This window comes from Mastacembelus armatus, chromosome 4, assembly GCF_900324485.2.
Source record: "Mastacembelus armatus chromosome 4, fMasArm1.2, whole genome shotgun sequence".
In the NCBI taxonomy this organism is placed as follows: Eukaryota; Metazoa; Chordata; class Actinopteri; order Synbranchiformes; family Mastacembelidae; genus Mastacembelus; species Mastacembelus armatus.
Genome location: NC_046636.1, coordinates 82,721 through 99,367, shown reverse-complemented (window position 1 = coordinate 99,367; position 16,647 = coordinate 82,721). Strand labels below are relative to the sequence as shown.

The 16,647-nt window shown below is 44.4% G+C and overlaps 1 protein-coding gene across 2 annotated transcripts in view; it reads left to right on the top strand.

Annotated features, from left to right (window-relative positions):
- Window positions 1–4,335: 4,335 nt before the first annotated feature.
- Window positions 4,336–16,647, top strand: part of grin3bb (glutamate receptor, ionotropic, N-methyl-D-aspartate 3Bb) — a 40,821-nt gene continuing 28,509 nt past the window's right edge. Inside the window, exon 1 of one of the 2 annotated variants that reach the window (XM_026304540.2) lies at window positions 4,336–5,092. In XM_026304540.2, coding sequence (XP_026160325.1) covers window positions 4,607–5,092 — 486 coding nt within the window. In that variant the 5' untranslated portion in view covers window positions 4,336–4,606. The remainder of the gene's footprint in view (window positions 5,093–16,647) is intronic. The other variant, XM_026304541.2, reaches the window with a different exon arrangement.

Here is a 16,647-nt window from a genome sequence, read left to right as displayed (position 1 = left end):
TGGACAGCATGTGAGTTAAATATGAGTGTCACTGCAAAGGGTCTGAATACTTATGACCATGTGATATTTCAGTTTTTCTTTTTTAATAAATTTGCAAAAATTTCTACATTTCTGTTTTTTTCTGTCAAGATGGGGTGCTGAGTGTACATTAATGAGAATAAAATGAACTTTTTTGATTTTGGCAAATGGCTGCAATGACACAAAGAGTGAAAAATATAAAGGGGTCTGAATACTTTCCGTACCCACTGTAAATGCCTTCAGTGTTTGAGTGTTCAGACGTGGTTTCAGGGTTCAGGTTAGAATAAATTTGGGTAATTCCTCCCTTTTCCTTTCATCTCATCACATCACAAAATGTAGAGAGGAATCAAGGTAGCGTGTTTAAAGAGACAAGACATCCCTTCCCGTGATCCATCATCTGAACCGTTCAATCACCGGCTGATTTCTGATAAAGAGGTGTGGGTCCATAACAGACGTCAGGCTGTGGCATGGTGAAGAAGTGGCTAGCGCCGTTTCCTCCCAGAATCAGGTTGTGGGTCTGAACCCAGGTGGACCCGGGGCCTTTCTGTGTGGAGTCTGCATGTTGTCCCTGTGTCTGTGTGGGTTTTCTCCTCCCACAGTCCAAACTCATGCAGGTCAGGATTAGGGTCTGAACCCAGGTGGACCCGGGGCCTTTCTGTGTGGAGTCTGCATGTTGTCCCTGTGTCTGTGTGGGTTTTCTCCTCCCACAGTCCAAACTCATGCAGGTTTGATTAGTTGATGACTCTAAATTGTGAGTGTGTGTCTGTCTCTGTGTGTCAGCCCTGTGCTTGGCTGCTGGTCTGTCCAGGGGGGACCTGCCTCTCTTCCACTCCATGCTGGGATTGGCTCCAGCAGACAGACAGGAACATCCCAGGTGTGTGCAGGTGTTTGTACCTGGACCAGTCTCCTTCTCTGAATGAATGACCAATCAAAAGGCATCAGGTCACCACTCACACCTGAGATTGTGTTTTGGTATTTGTATCTTTGAGAGGACATTGAATGCTAAAGAAGAACTGAGGCAAAATAATATCAATTTTTGATGCGTTCACTTAGTAAACTGCTGGTGGTTTGTGTTTTCAAACTCTACAGATGGATCAGAGACTGTGCTCCACAGGAGGAAGACCACAGACACTGACTGAAAGCTGCTGTCACATGACCTGCAGATGGGAGATATAGGTCTCATGTGCACGGTTAGTCCTGAAATCAGATCATTTATCATTTCAGTATTTTGTTAAAACATAAGCTTTGAGTTATATTGAGTTCAAATAGAAGCGTCCTCAATTGATTCAGACTGAGGAAGGCTCTGGTGCCAGTATGAAGGGCAAAATTATCTTCCTCTGTCCAGTCGTGTTAAACCCAGCAGAGAGATGGGGTTGGCTCCAGCAGATGCCTGTGACCCTAAATAGGAAAAATAATATCCCAGCACTCTTTGGGTGAAAGGCAGGGGTCCACCCTGGACAGGTCCCCAGTCCATCACAGGGCCACATAGAGACAAACAACCTCACACACTCACACTCACTCCTATGGGCAATTTAGAGTCACCAATCAACCTGACATACATGTTTTTGGACTGTGGGAGGAAACCAGAGTACCTGGAGAAAACCCACACAAGCACAGGGAGAACATGCAGACTCCACACAGAAAGGCCCCTGATGGGTTTCAAACCAGGAACCTTCCAGACATCATTTTATCCATCCATCCATCCATCCATTTTCTACCGCTTATCCGGGGCCGGGTCGCGGGGGCAGTAGCCGAATCAGGGATACCCAGACTTCCTTCTCCCTGGACACTTCCTCCAGCTCTTCCGGGGGGACACCGAGGCGTTCCCAGGCCAGCCGGGAGACATAGTCCCTCCAGCGTGTCCTGGGTCTTCCCCGGGGCCTCCTCCCGGTGGGACATGCCCGGAACACCTCCCCAGGAAGGCGCCCAGGAGGCATCCGAAACAGATGCCCGAGCCACCTCAACTGACTCCTCTCGATGTGGAGGAGCAGCGGCTCTACTCCGAGCTCCTCCCGGGTGACCGAGCTCCTCACCCTATCTCTAAGGGAGCGCCCGGCCACCCTGCGGAGGAAGCTCATTTCAGCCGCTTGTATCCGCGATCTCGTTCTTTCGGTCATGACCCAGAGCTCATGACCATAGGTGAGAGTGGGAACGTAGATTGACCGGTAAATCGAGAGCTTCGCCTTCTGGCTCAGCTCCTTCTTCACCACAACGGACCGGTACACCGACCGCATTACTGCTGCCGATGCCCCGATCCGTCTGTCAATCTCACGTTCCGTCCTTCCCTCACTCGTGAACAAGACCCCGAGATACTTAAACTCCTCCACTTGAGGCAGGATCTCTCCCCTGGCCTGGAGATGGCAAACCACCTTTTTCCGGTTGAGTACCATGGCCTCGGACTTGGAGGTGCTGATTCTCATCCCAGCCGCTTCACACTCGGTTGCAAACCGCCCCAGTGAACCCTGGAGATCCTGGCTCGATGGAGCCAACAGGACAACATCATCTGCAAAAAGCAGAGATGAAATCCTGTGGTCCCCGAACTGGACTCCCTCCGGCCCCTGGCTGCGCCTAGAAATTCTGTCCATAAAAGTAATGAACAGAACCGGTGACAAAGGGCAGCCCTGCCGGAGTCCAACGTGCACTGGGAACAGGTCTGACTTACTGCCGGCAATGCGAACCAAGCTCCTGCTCCGTTTGTACAGAGACCGGATAGCCCCCAGCAAAGAGCCCCGGACCCCATACTCCTGGAGCACCTCCCACAGGATGTCACGAGGGACCCGGTCGAATGCCTTCTCCAAGTCCACAAAACACATGTGGACTGGTTGGGCAACCTCCCATGAACCCTCGAGCACCCTCGAGAGTGTGTAGAGCTGGTCCAGTGTTCCACGCCCAGGACGGAAACCGCATTGTTCCTCCTGAATCCGAGGTTCGACCACCGGCCGGATCCTCCTCTCCAGCACCCTGGCATAGACCTTCCCCGGGAGGCTGAGGAGTGTGATCCCTCTGTAGTTGGAACACACCCTCCGGTCCCCCTTCTTAAAAAGAGGAACCACCACCCCGGTCTGCCAGTCCAGGGGTACTGTCCCCGAACGCCACGCGATGTTGCACAGGCGTGTCAATCATCATTTTATTTTTATGATTAATACTGATGTTCTCTCTTGTTCCACTTTTTGTCAGAGGTTTGTTTTACATGTGAAAATTCACTGAATGTGTGTGTTACATAACAGTGGTGCAGCTCTCAGCTGTGACGTTCTCACGATGACGAATCAAAACCTTATGGAGTGAAATTGTGCTGGATTTTCCCCAGAAACCCTCTGCAACACCAACATCATATTCCTACAGTGTTCTCATATTACTCCCTTGTAAGCCCCAGTATTACTATACCTGTAGTATTTCTGTGGGATGAATCATAATTGTACTGCTGCTGCATTCCTGGGATAGTCTTTTAGCCCTATTCCTCTGAGTTAACGTGTACTCTTGGTGCTTGGTGTCCTTCATAAATGACACATAAAACTAATATTTTCATGATCTAATTATGAATTTATCTATAAACCTTTATGTTCAGCATTGTAGTATAGTTCAAGTTCTTTAACAGTCAAATCCAAAGTAAGTTTATTGTTGCTCTGACAGCACAGATTGTTATGTTCTGGTGTTAATTAAAGCCTTCATTACATCATTGACACTAATTAACACAATAATGAAAATGCCCTGCTTTTATTCTGAAGGCCAGAGGAATATTCCAGAATGTATTACAAAATAAAACGTTGATTCACTGAAAATGTTTTTCTACCTCAAGAGGGCAAAAAAACAAATAAACAAATAAGCCATAAAATAAATACACACATTCAATAACTATTCAAAACTACTGAAAATGAATCAGCCTTATGTCCTCCACCTCCTCCTCCTTGTTTCCTCCTCTCCAATGCCCCCTTCCTCCTTTGCACTATAATCCTCCTCCTCCCTTCTACCTCTTCCTTTTCGGATGACACCCCCTCGCCTCCTGTGGACCTCCTCTCCAGATTGACCTTCATCGTCTTTCTCCTTTCCACCTCCTCCTGACTTTAACATTTCCCTCACTGTCATCTACCTTCACCTTTTCTACTTTCTGGCACCTCCTGTTCTCTACCGTTAGCCTGCACGTCCTTACACCTCCCACACTGCTTTTAATATCACGTCTTTCACTTTTTCTCCTTCTCCCCTTCATTAAAACAACCTTCTCCTCCTAATTTTTGTCCTGACACTTTCTTTTATTCTTCTCCTCCACCTCCTTTAACTTCTTCTACCTCCTCCTCTCCTCCACATAGTGCCATGATTTGATTTTGACTGTTTTCCTCTTTAAAATGTTTTTTCCTCTTTCACCTCCTCTTCTGTTAGGATCTCCTCAGCACCTCCTCTTTTCTTGTCGCCACCTACCATCCTGTCTCCTGTGTCCTCCTCCCCCCTCAGTCTGTCCTCAGCAGCAGCAGGAGGAGCCGCAGCAGCGTCTCCTCTCAGCAACAGCAGCAGCAGCAGCAGCAGTATTTCAGTGTTTCGGCGGAACAGCAGGAGTAACCAGAGGAGCGCAGAGCGATGCTGAGAGCGCGGCAGGATGTCTTTCACCTCCTCCTCTTGGTCCTGGAGTATCGGAGCCCTGCTCGTCCTGCAGCTCCTCCTCATACCGCCGTGCCTCCTTCACCCTCAGCCGTGCCACCTCCTGGCGCAGATTGGGCACAAGGTGCGCGTCGGTGCGCTCCTGCCGGCACAGCGGGCAGTTCGCGTTCAAGTCCAGGCGGCGCTGAACCGCGCGGCTACCGCGATGAACCGGGACGAGGACCCGGATCAGGACCCGGACCGGGAGCGCGAAAACTTCCTGCCTTACAACCTAAGCCTGGAGCTGGTGTCCCGGCAGCCGTCCGCCGCGGACCCGGAGTCACTGTTCCGGTCCGTGTGTCAGGGTGTGGTAGTGCAGGGAGTGTCCGCCGTTCTCGCCTTCCCGCAGAGTCGCGACGAGCTGCTACAGGTGGACTTCATGGCCTCGTTCCTGGAGATCCCGTTCCTCAGCGTCGTTGAGCATGGAGAGCCACTCCGCACACAGGTATGAGTGTCAGTTTACCTCTGAAATTACACCTGGACCCGGGGCGCCACATGACCTGGCACAGACATATGGCTCCAGTCCAGCCAGATCTGTCCCGTTCTTGGTCTGCGATCTGTGGAGTTCGATCCGGTTTGACCTTGACCCGTTTGTCTAAAATGGCAGCTGAGCACGTGTAACACCCGAACCTGGTTCAAACAGATGCAGTGCAGGCCCAGTGCTGTGTGCGTTTGTTTTTAGGCTTGAAGTCTGTAAAGTTTGAAGCTGCTTCAGTCTCCCCAGGTTCTGTCTCCTGAGAGGCTTCACTCTGACTCTGCTCTTTGAGCTTCAGTCCAAAGGCTTCTCTGCAAACCAACAGGGAGGCGGAGGAGGTACCGTCAGATTTTCAACTCAACAATCAGGTCACTGTGAGAGGAAAATCTTGTATCTCCTGTTCTGGTGTTTTCCGGCACCTTGTTGAGCTGAGGTTGTTTCATAACGACAGAAACATCAAATTGTTAAATGTTGAGCACTCGATCACCAGCTGAGCTCAAATGTTGTGGTGATGCAGGTTTTTGTGCTGACAACAGTAGCACATGTGATATGTGTATTTTTCAGGTGGTTGGTGGTTCATGGTTGAGCGGCACTTAACGATCAGGTGCTTTTATTTCTTCTTTGTGACAGAGTTCCTGTTGAATCAGGTCAGTCTGAAAATCCAATGAGTTTAGTCACTGAGAGAAAGGCTCTGGAAAAATCTGTGTTTTTTGGTTGGAGTTTTGAATTGAAGCTGTGGGCTGTGGTGTGTCCATCCAAACGTTTGGTTCCTGTTCCATGTTGTGTCTCTACAGACATAACAGCAGTGTAAATATTGTCACAGAAACCATCCTTGTTTTGTAGCCTGTTGTCTGGATTCTTTTGATCAACATTGTGTGTTTCACTTTCACGGTGAGAAACCAATTTCTCTGAGCTGCTGCTTTTCTTATCCCTTGTTTGATTTTCCTCGCACTGAACTCAGATTTCAGTGTCATTTATCAGAAAAGTGAATCAGGTTTGACTGTTGTTGCTGTTGGTGCTTCATGTTACACATCATTTTTAGCACCTTGTTACAGGTGTGTAGTTTAGTTTCTGCTCAGTGGTCACGAGGACACAATCATCCAGCCCAGTGCCAACAGGGCACTCTATTACTGTCTTGTTTTAAAGAATCACTGCTCCTTTCCCTTTTGTCTGTGACAGATTCAACATGCAGAAGTTGATTTTCACATATTTATCTAGATAAAGGAGAGGAGAGAGGACCACTCATACCCCAGTCCTACACCACCCCCTACTCTCCTCCTGCTGTAGTGAATGCAGTAAACAAAACCCCCATTTTCTTTCACTTAGATTCCACAAAAGGGGTTTTCAGAGTAAAAGCCTGACTGTGTATTGATGAGATTATCTCTGCAGGGATTTTCATTTCATGCTGAAAAGAATCCACTTAAAGCTGCATCAGGATTTGGGGGGTTGTCTTGTTTTTTAATCGTGTCCTTCATGGAACAACAGCCCAGAATATTATTTATTTACATTTAATCTCAGATTCAGACAGGTGTTGATTTAAACCGGAAGTGGGACTTGGTTCTGGACCTTGCATGATCTAAGGATTCAAGGTAAAATTAGGTCAGTTTGGTTTCAGTGCACTATGAGAAATCAAGAAATATCTGATACACTCTAGTAAAAAATCAAAGTCTGAAGGATTATGAGGCCAGCTCTTGATAGTATTATCTCAAAATCAAAGGGGACACAAGGACCACAATAAAAACAGGCTCATTGTGAGAGAGAGCTACATGATCGGGTCCACCGGGGTTCAGACCCACAACCTGCAGCGTGACACCACTGCACTACTGAGCCGCCTTACACTAGAGACTGTGGTTACTATTTTGACAACAGAACATTGTTAAAGACAAATAATTTTAGGAACAGCATGAGAATGAGATGAGTTAGACGGGATCTGTGTAGTCTGAATCACGTTCACCTGTTAAATGCAGATCTCAGAAGAAGGTCCCGTTCTCAGGTCAGTGTTTTTTAAGACACTTTAACAGGAATTTGAATAAGGTGAGGATTTAGCCCGATGACCTCAGAGCTTGTAAAATGTGCAATTTGTGTTCAGGTTAAAGTTGCATGATGAGCAGTTGGAGATCAGAGGAGGATTATCTCTCCGTCACATGATGAAGCAGCGGAGTCGCAGGCGATTCTCCGTCTGCTGCCGACAGCAACCCCGGCTGCTGAGCACAAAACAGGCAGGAGGGTGAGGGGAGTGTGTGGCCCAGTTTCAGCTGCAGAAGCTTCAGCCTGCTGCAGATTAAACTCCGGGGAGTGGGAGGTTTAATGTGGAGCTGTGCGCTGATCGGAGAGCAGCAGGTGGAGGCTTACAGGTGGAGCAGTTTCAAACTCTAACATTTATTCATGCTGGGCAGTTGACTGTGGTGGACAGGTTGCGTAAATTGTAGTCATTAATTGTCCCTTTCCTTCCATATTCTACAACAAAGAGCGTTCCCTAGTAAGACTATTCCAAAACCCTATGTTCAACCCTCATTCGATAGTCCTGGCATGTGTTTTTCCTCACACTCGGTGTCCTACATCTCTGAGGAACATTTCTTCCAGTTGCTCCTCAACAACAAGCCTGATAACATGCTGCCTCTTTGGGCAAACAGTGTCCGGCTATCACTCCATTCAGCAGACCCATGGACTTTGAACAATATTCCATCATCTCACTGCAAGAACTGGAGAAGCTAATCTCCGGCGAAAACGCAGGAAACAGATTTTGCGAATAAAATTGGACAATTTAGAGAATTTCTCAAAGAAAATGAGGACACCTCAGAAACGTCTCTGCTGCAACACGAGGAAGGAAACTACAGTCAGTGTTTCCAAATGTTAATATATAGCTCTCTGGATCCTTCTGACTTGGCCTGTAACCAATGCTTGTTAAGACTAAATAGATTGGGGTCCACATATTATTATTAGTATTAGGCGCAAATTGGATTTTACCAATATGTAAAAGCTGAAACAGGCTGAATGAACTGCTCTTTCTGTAGCATTGCTGCTTGTAGGACAGGTTGTCTCAGTGGTTTGGGCTAAATTACTTAAATGTATTTTATGTTTGTTATTACTGTCTCCTGACTGCCTTAATCCACAACTGCACAGAAAGATCAGACTGATGATTGACAACCAGCAAAATACAAAATCTTATTTAAAATAGAGCAACAACTAATCAATATTATTGCAAAAAATTGATTTTTAAAAATCGGTCAGAGTTGGTGTGGATGAAATGTTTTTGTTTTCACATATAAACTGTCTGGCAACGTCAAATGTCTGAAATCATGTTGCTTCATTAGGCTTAATGTGCCACTCACTTTTGATTTAAGTATGAAGTTCTATTAAACAAGTGCCTTTTTTTAATGTGATAAAATTTAAGATTTCATCACACATAAAAATAGTTTGTTTTATTACCGTACATGTGTAGCAAACTCGTTTAATAGTTAAATTATTAAAATAGTTTGTTGCAGCTCTAATTCAAACTGTAAATGTCCAGACCTGACTGACGTCTGCCTGTCGCTGTGATGATATGCTACATTCACACGTCAATCACAGATCAAATTTATTGATCAGAAATGACTCTGCTGTTGGCTTCAGAAGTCTGACCTCTGAAAGATGCTCCAGACATAATCAATTCGTACATGATGTGTAGGAAATTACAGCCTGAATGTTTTTAATCAAGGACGGTAGAAAATCTTACTCACCTTTGGGCAATGATTAAAAAAAACTTCACATTCAATCCTAGTGTAAGTGTGTTGATCCACTTTTGCAGGTAATGACATCCCAGTGACACCCTAATCAATAGTAGTTATTGAAGCCCAGATCAGCAGACATCCCTGATGTTTAATGTGTCTCCGGTGATGTTTCAGACAGTGGTAATTTTGTTTCTCATTATAGTTTTTGAATCAGTGAGACACTGAGCTGCTGTTTTCAGAGTTAAACTCAGCCTGACAGTGAAATACCAGAATCTTTTAATCCCTCTGAAGACGAGCAGCAGCAGATTAGTTTCCCATCATGTCTCACTCATCTCTTTTTGTTTGACCTCAGCAGGTCTGACTGGTTTTATTTGACCTCTGAGGTTTCAGCCCAAACACCTGGCTGAGACATCCAACCTAAAAATACTCAAGCTCAGAGTCCATGAACAACCGCTGATGAGCCTACAGGTGGGGCCAGTGAAAAGCCTGAAATAAATTTTGCTAAATATTTTGTATGACAATATTTATCCCCTAAGACATTTTACCTGGCACATTTTAACTGAGCTGAGTGTGAAACTAAAGCTAATCAGCTGTTGACTCTAAATCTAAGAATCTAAACATGCACAGGAGCTGAGCCGCGAAGCAGCCACAGGGAAATGACATAGATGAGCAGTGATGTGGTCCAGGGATGGTAAATACAGTGTCACCGAGTTAAACCTGTTTATTCTTATACTTAACTTTCTGAGCGTCGTCCCTCAGTCTCTTTCTCACAGTGCATGATCCAACAATGAGGATAATTTTTAAATATTAAAAACTAAAGCAGTAACATCTGAAAGAGCAGTGACTGTAATAAAAGCTTTACCTATGAAGGTCTGGACATTGCTGGTTCTGCTGAATTTTGAGTCCTGGACTCAACCCAATCCTGGACTCTTTTTTTTTTTGTACACTTGACAGTTTTATATAAAGTTTTCTGTTTCTAATTTTTTAGTTTTTTTTTTTTTTTAACAAAACTGCTTCATTTAAATCTCAGTATATACAGTGCATTCTGAAAGTATACAGATCCCCTGAACGTTTTTCAGTTTTGTTATGTTGCAGCCTGATTACAATTGTGTTTTTTTTTTCTCATTAATGACTAAGTGAAAACAGAATTTTAGAAACTAAAAACTGAAATATCAGTTACAAGAAATAGTAACTTGCACTGTTTTCATGTTTTTCTGCATGAATTTGGGCATTAAATATGATCTGATCTTCACCAAAGTCACAAATATCAACAAACAATATTTCTAAGCTGATAAAACACAGTCAGGATATTTCATTTCTTTATTCTACACAGCCATTAAAACGGCAAAGTAATTGCAGCAGTGAGTTAATAAGTGCTTGAACCACATTTGGCAGCAATAACCTCAAGCAGGTGCTTCTTGTAGCTGTGGCTCAGACCTGCACAAGGAATTTTGGACCTTTCTTCCTCACAGAACTGCTCCAGCTGAGCCATTTTTTATGGTGTCCGTGGTAAACGGCTCTCTGAGCTCATTCCACAGCATCTCTGAGTGAACTCCACAAGGTGGATTTTCTGTTTCTGAAGTTGTTCTGTAAGTAGATTGACTTCGATGTTTAGGGTCATTGACCTGCTGCATCATTACATGACCTGCAGGCTTCAGCGAGTGGACAGCCGTCTAAACGATACCTTGAGAAACTCCGCAATGGCAAAGGTCGAGGTCCAGAGGCAGCAAAACAAAGTCATGATCCACCATACTTCCCTGGTTCTCTCTTTGTGCCATTTGCTGTGCATGGTGTCTTGCCATGGACGCCTGTTCACCATCGATATTCACCAGCTCCAGTGAATCCTTCAGATTTTGAGCTGTTATCCTGGGGCTGTTTTCCACCTCACTGAGCATTTTGCATTGTGGCTTTGGCTGCACCCCCTTCTATGGAGAGAAGCCACAGAACCAAACTTTCTCTATTTACAAACAACATGTCTGCCCGTGGGCTGAGAGATTACTCTGTGAGCCTTTCCAGCTACACACAAATCAGCAGCTCTTGATCTCAGCTCTTTGTGAGGCATCACTCACATCAGCTGATGCTGCTTGTGAATATCACACTCTTGAGTGTTTTATAAGTCGAGGTCATTGTACACCACATCTCCATTCTGGTTTCATTGTTCGGACTCTGACGCCTGACTCCAAGTGACCTTTATTGACATCAGAAGCCTTGTGTTGTCATCATTTTTCCCACCATCACTGTGTGTGTTTAATTAGTGTGTTGAATAGAGACATGAGACATCATGACTGTTATGTTTGGAAATATTGTGTTTATTGATATTTGTGACTTTGGTGAAGATCAAATCCCATTTCATGACCAATTTATACAGAAAACCAGGAAATTGCAAACTATTTCTTCATCTCTACAGTTGTATTATTGTGCACAAAAAAAGTGAGAAACATTTTGCTGATCTGCTGCCACTGAATGAGCTGCTAGTTCAAATCTAACACATTTGGTTTCCTGTTGGTGACAAATGACATAAATCATTAGAGGAGACTTTTTCTTTTAAAGAAACTTAGAGGTTATGGGTCTGTTTCTGATGCTTCCTGCAGCATTGCACCCTGGTAATTGTTGTGAATGTTGTAGAGATGCACCGATTGTAATTTTCTTAGCCGATTCCTGCCTGAAATATAATGAAAGCATATACAGAAATATTTTATTCAATGCAAATTTCTGTGAGTGTGTCCGTGGCTGTGACGTCATTGCCTGCACCGCTGACAATAAAAGGATCGTCTTGGAATCGGCAAGACGTGAGACTGACCGGCCAGTCACCGATCCAGACTGGTCACGTGAAAAATCGTCCGATTCCAATCACTGGCCGGTCAATCGGTGCATCTGCAGAATATTGTGGTCAGCGACCTTCGACCTTTTGTCCATTATACCATATGAAGCAGAAATGTGTCCATATGTGACAATGAAGTGTCAGACTGAGTCCAGTATCTCGTTAACCTCCCTGATGGGAGACTTAACAGATAATTAGCTGCAGACGCTTCAGTCTCTGATAAACACATTTCTGATAACATATTAGACCTTTATAAAACACACACTCTCGACCACCACGTAGTGATGATGAGTTCAGGTCCTGTGAGACACACAGTTCAGGTTTTCTACATTGTAATAAATTCAGTTCACGTTCACCAACACTGTTATGCTTCAGTCAGACACGCTCTGAGCCTCCAGCTGCCTCCAGGCTTCAGACATCAGTGAGAAACATTTCCAACAGATTACAGAAAGAAAAAATGGTATATTCAGTAGAAAAGCTAAAGTAGGTTACAGATTAGACGCATTTATTTATTCCTGTAACATATTATCCTGTTACACACCAAATGAATAATAACAAAGTTAACTAAAACTAGTGTTTTCTTATGCTTCAAGGTCACTTTTCTGATTTCTTGAAGGTTTTGTTCTTCCTGCCTGTATTAATCAAACCATTTTATTTCCTCTGGTCCAATTAGACATGTTTGTTTGTACAAGTTTGTGTCTTTTCTCACACTTACATAATCTTGGGCCAAAAGTATAAAACCCTTGTCTACGCTACGTCTTTAGGCCAAAGAAGAAGGGAGCACAGGTATCTGTGTGTCCATCAAAACATTGTAAAGTATTTTATTGAAGCCTCAGATGAATTTTGAATATATTTTTACACAGAATGAGGACTATTTCAGTTACACATGCTCTGAAGATATGTGTTATTGAGCAGAAGGAATGATTACAGCGAGAAAAACCTGCTTTGCTGTTAATATGGACTCCTGTCATCAAACTGCCCTTTAAAAATCAATGATCTGCAGTCACACTGTCACAACAACAGCTGCCTGCAAACACCTGCTCTTTGTTTCTTTATCGTTACATCAGTGCTGCCTTATTGTCCAGCAAAGCACTGAGGAATCGAGTCTCACTTAATGGTGAAAGGAGACTGGTTGTGTTGTGTATTTTCAGTGTGAAGCATTACAGTGACGGTTTCCTCTCGTTGACACTGTTGTTGAGTTTCCAGTGTGTTTCACTGTGATAAATAATCCAGTGTGACTGTGAAACCCTCACAACCATAAACATTTATTTAGTGTTTAGAAAGTCTTTGATCAGAGGAGGATTATCCTGCTGTCAGTCTGACTTCTTTCTTTCAGTTTCTCTCATCCTCTCTGCTGTCTGTCCTGTTTCTCTCTGCACACTAATGCTGTCTGCTGCTGCCGTATGTTGTGTTCTCTAAAGTATTTGTCTTTGTGAGGGACACATGAGGTTAAATAACAGTATTCAACGAGTGTTTTTGCAGACACTTCTGATTCATTATCGGCACTAAGAAATTTGCCGTCCTTTTTGTTCTGGATCAGTATATGAGGAGCTCACTGGAACTTAGAGGTCATGTGCTAGAAAATTCAACATGGGCAGTAAACCTGTTAAAATATGCAAAACACAAAGTCAAGAAAAGATCTTCTCCAGTTTAGCAGCTACTGCACCACAGACGAATGGGGACATGTTACCCTGCAATACATGAAATATGGACATTTGTCCCTAAATGCCAGTTAATGCTGCAACAAAATAAATGTTCTACAAAATGGTTTCGGACAATGTACAAGACAAGACACCCTGAGGTCCTAAACTGCCCCCATGCACAGACTGAACTGACATGTGAAGAACAACAACGTCGTTTGCGCACAGTTTCCTCCAAAGCTGCTGGGTTCCCATATGTTCCTTCCAGTTTGGCTCCATCAGGAGCTTCTCCATAAATGTCCAACCAATGTGAAGTGTCCTGTCTCTCCACTGCCCCCCCCCCCCTCCATGTTGATGTTTCCCACACTGAATGATGACAACAGGCGACATGTGCAGAGGAGGGAGACGTTAAAACGACCACATGGATTCTGATCAGACCGTTCTGACGGAGCTCGCACACTCACACATCGGAGCAGGTTGAGGTGGAGCAGGTTGAGCATGAATCAGAGGGTTGGTGGTTTGATCTTTGGCTTCACTGGTCCATAGATCGAAGTGTCCTTGAGAAAGATGCTGAAACCCAAGTTGCTCCCAGTGGCCGTTCCACTGGTGTATGAATGCGTGAGCGATTGTGTGAGTGGAGGGGTGAATGGGCAAATAGTGTAATAATGCTTTGAGTGCACTTGAGTATAGAAAAGTGCTATAGAAGTATAAGACCACCTGACCCTTAGATCAATAATAATCACCAGATCTGTGGAAGACAGCTGTCAGCTGATCTGGGCCTGGTGCTGATCAGGATCAGATGGTGGACTGTAGGACAGACCTGGTAAACCCAAACATACTCTATAGTTATGGAGAACAGGGAACTTCTGGGTGAGACCACTATCCAAGATGGTTTCAGCTCCCAACCCTGCTCCCTGGGGAGGCTGGGACATGAAGAGTGATTGTGATTATGGTCTTAATTAAATCCTCCAATATAGATAACTGATCAGACAGTTGTCTTGGCAACAACCTGATTTGACAGAGGCCATGCAGTAGGGGGCCTTTCAGGCTTTGATGGTGCAAGAAACCTTAAGGAAATTATGTCAAACTGTCACATGACTCAGGAGGAAGAGGTAGGGCTGGTTTTAGTTGGTGTTGAAAATATTGCCCAAGATTTCTGGGTTAGGTTATCCAAAACCACCTCTTCAGCACAGTACCATGTCAGACTGACTCAGTGTCCTGTAGAAGTCAGGGTCAGTTCCTGATCCACAGGTACAGACAGAGTATCTTGTGGTGACTACTGTGGGAGTACCAGGGACAGAATCTTTCTGGTCCTGTGCAAGCAGACCTGGTGGACTCCACTAGAGTTATCACAGATTCAGTTTATGATTTGTATAGGACCCCACTCAGTAGCAGGCCTTTTTGCTCACACTCCTCTCCTGTTGTCACTGAGTATAATTAACTGTAGCAGTGGATCTTAGTCAGCAGGTTGGCTGGCACGCCTTAAAATGCTTATATAATACAAATTCAGGAAAGATAAGCCTAAAAATGTTGACTAAAGGCTCTATTTGGGTTTATGTTCATTTGCCTTTTTACGAGGAGTTGCACACTAAAGCATAATAACTCGTGGTTTTAATGATCTGTGATCTTTCTGCAGGACAAACTTTACATGTTTCCAGACAGTAAGAACAGAGATGATTATGTTCTTTTGTAAAAACAGAACATGTAGTAAGAATCTATCCCGTCCAGCTGCTTGGCATACCGTATTGAGGATCCAGATGCCTTTTTGGACGAACAGAGGTGCTTTAATTCAATTCAATTCAATTTTATTTGTATAGCGCCAAATCACAATACAAATCATCTCAAGGCACTTTACAAAAACTAAAACTAAAAACCCAACAATTCCCTTATGAGCAAGCACTTGGCGACAGTGGAGAGGAAAAAACTCCCTTTAACGGAAGAAAAAAACCTCCAGCAGAACCGGGCTCAGTTTGGGCGGCCATCTGCCTCGACCGGTTGGGGTGAGTGGATAGAGCAGAGAGAAAAGAACAGCAACAATAAACAACAAATAGACACTGCAAGTTGGTGGGGCCAGTAACTGCACATCAGCGATAAACAGCTCCAGGACCAGGGACACCTGCAGAAGGTACAGAGAGAGAGAGAGAGAGAGAGAGAGGGAGGGAGGGAGGGAGGGAGGGAGGGAGAGAGCACAAACTAGGGGAGAGAGAGAGCACAAGGTTAGTAACATTCAATGGTGGAATATACATGAGGTGGGAGAGAAGAGGGGGGGTTAGGGTAGGGGAGCTCAGTGCACCGATGGTCCTCGGGCAGTCTAGGCCTATAGCAGCATAACTAACTAAGGGATGGTTCAGGGTTGCCTGAAGCCAGCCCTAACTATATGCTTTGTCAAAGAGGAAGGTTTTAAGTCTAGCCTTAAAAGTACAGAGAGTGTCTGCCTCCTGAACCCAGGCTGAGAGCTGGTTCCACAGGAGAGGAGCTTGATAGCTAAAGGCTCTGCCTCCCATTCTGCTTTTGAGAACTCTGGGAACCACAAGTAGGCCTGCACTCTGAGAGCGAAGTGGTCTATTGGGATAATATGGTACTATGAGGTCTTTAAGGTATGAAGGAGCTTGATTATGAAGGGATTTGTATGTGAGAAGAAGGATTTTAAATTCTATTCTATATTTTACAGGGAGCCAATGAAGAGAAGCCAATATAGGAGAAATATGATCTCTCTTGCTAGTTCCTGTCAGGACTCTGGCTGCGGCATTCTGGATTAATTGGAGGCTTTTTATTAAGATATTAGGACATCCAGATAGTAATGAGTTACAGTAATCTAGCCTTGAGGAAACAAATGCATGGACTAGTTTTTCTGCATCATTTTGAGACAGGATGTTCCTAATTTTGGAAATGTTGCGCAGGTGAAAGAATGCAGTTCTAGAAATTTGTTTTATGTGTGAGTTAAAGGACATGTCCTGGTCAAAAATAACTCCAAGGTTTTTTACAGTAGTGCTGGAGGCCAGGGCTATGCCATCTAGAGTAGCTATAATTTTAGAAAAGTTATTTCTGAGATTTTTAGGCCCAAATATAATGACTTCTGTTTTCTCCAAGTTTAAAAGTAAAAAGTTACTGGTCATCCAAGCCTTTATGTCAGTTAGACAGGCTTGAAGTCTGGTTAACTGGTTTGTGTTAACAGGTTTAATAGATAGATATAACTGAGTGTCATCCGCATAGCAGTGGTAATTAATAGAGTGCTTCCTAATGATATATCCTAAAGGAAGCATATACAGGGTGAACAGAATCGGTCCTAGCACAGAACCTTGTGGAACTCCATAACTAACTTTTGTTCGTGTGGAAGGTTCATCATGGACATGA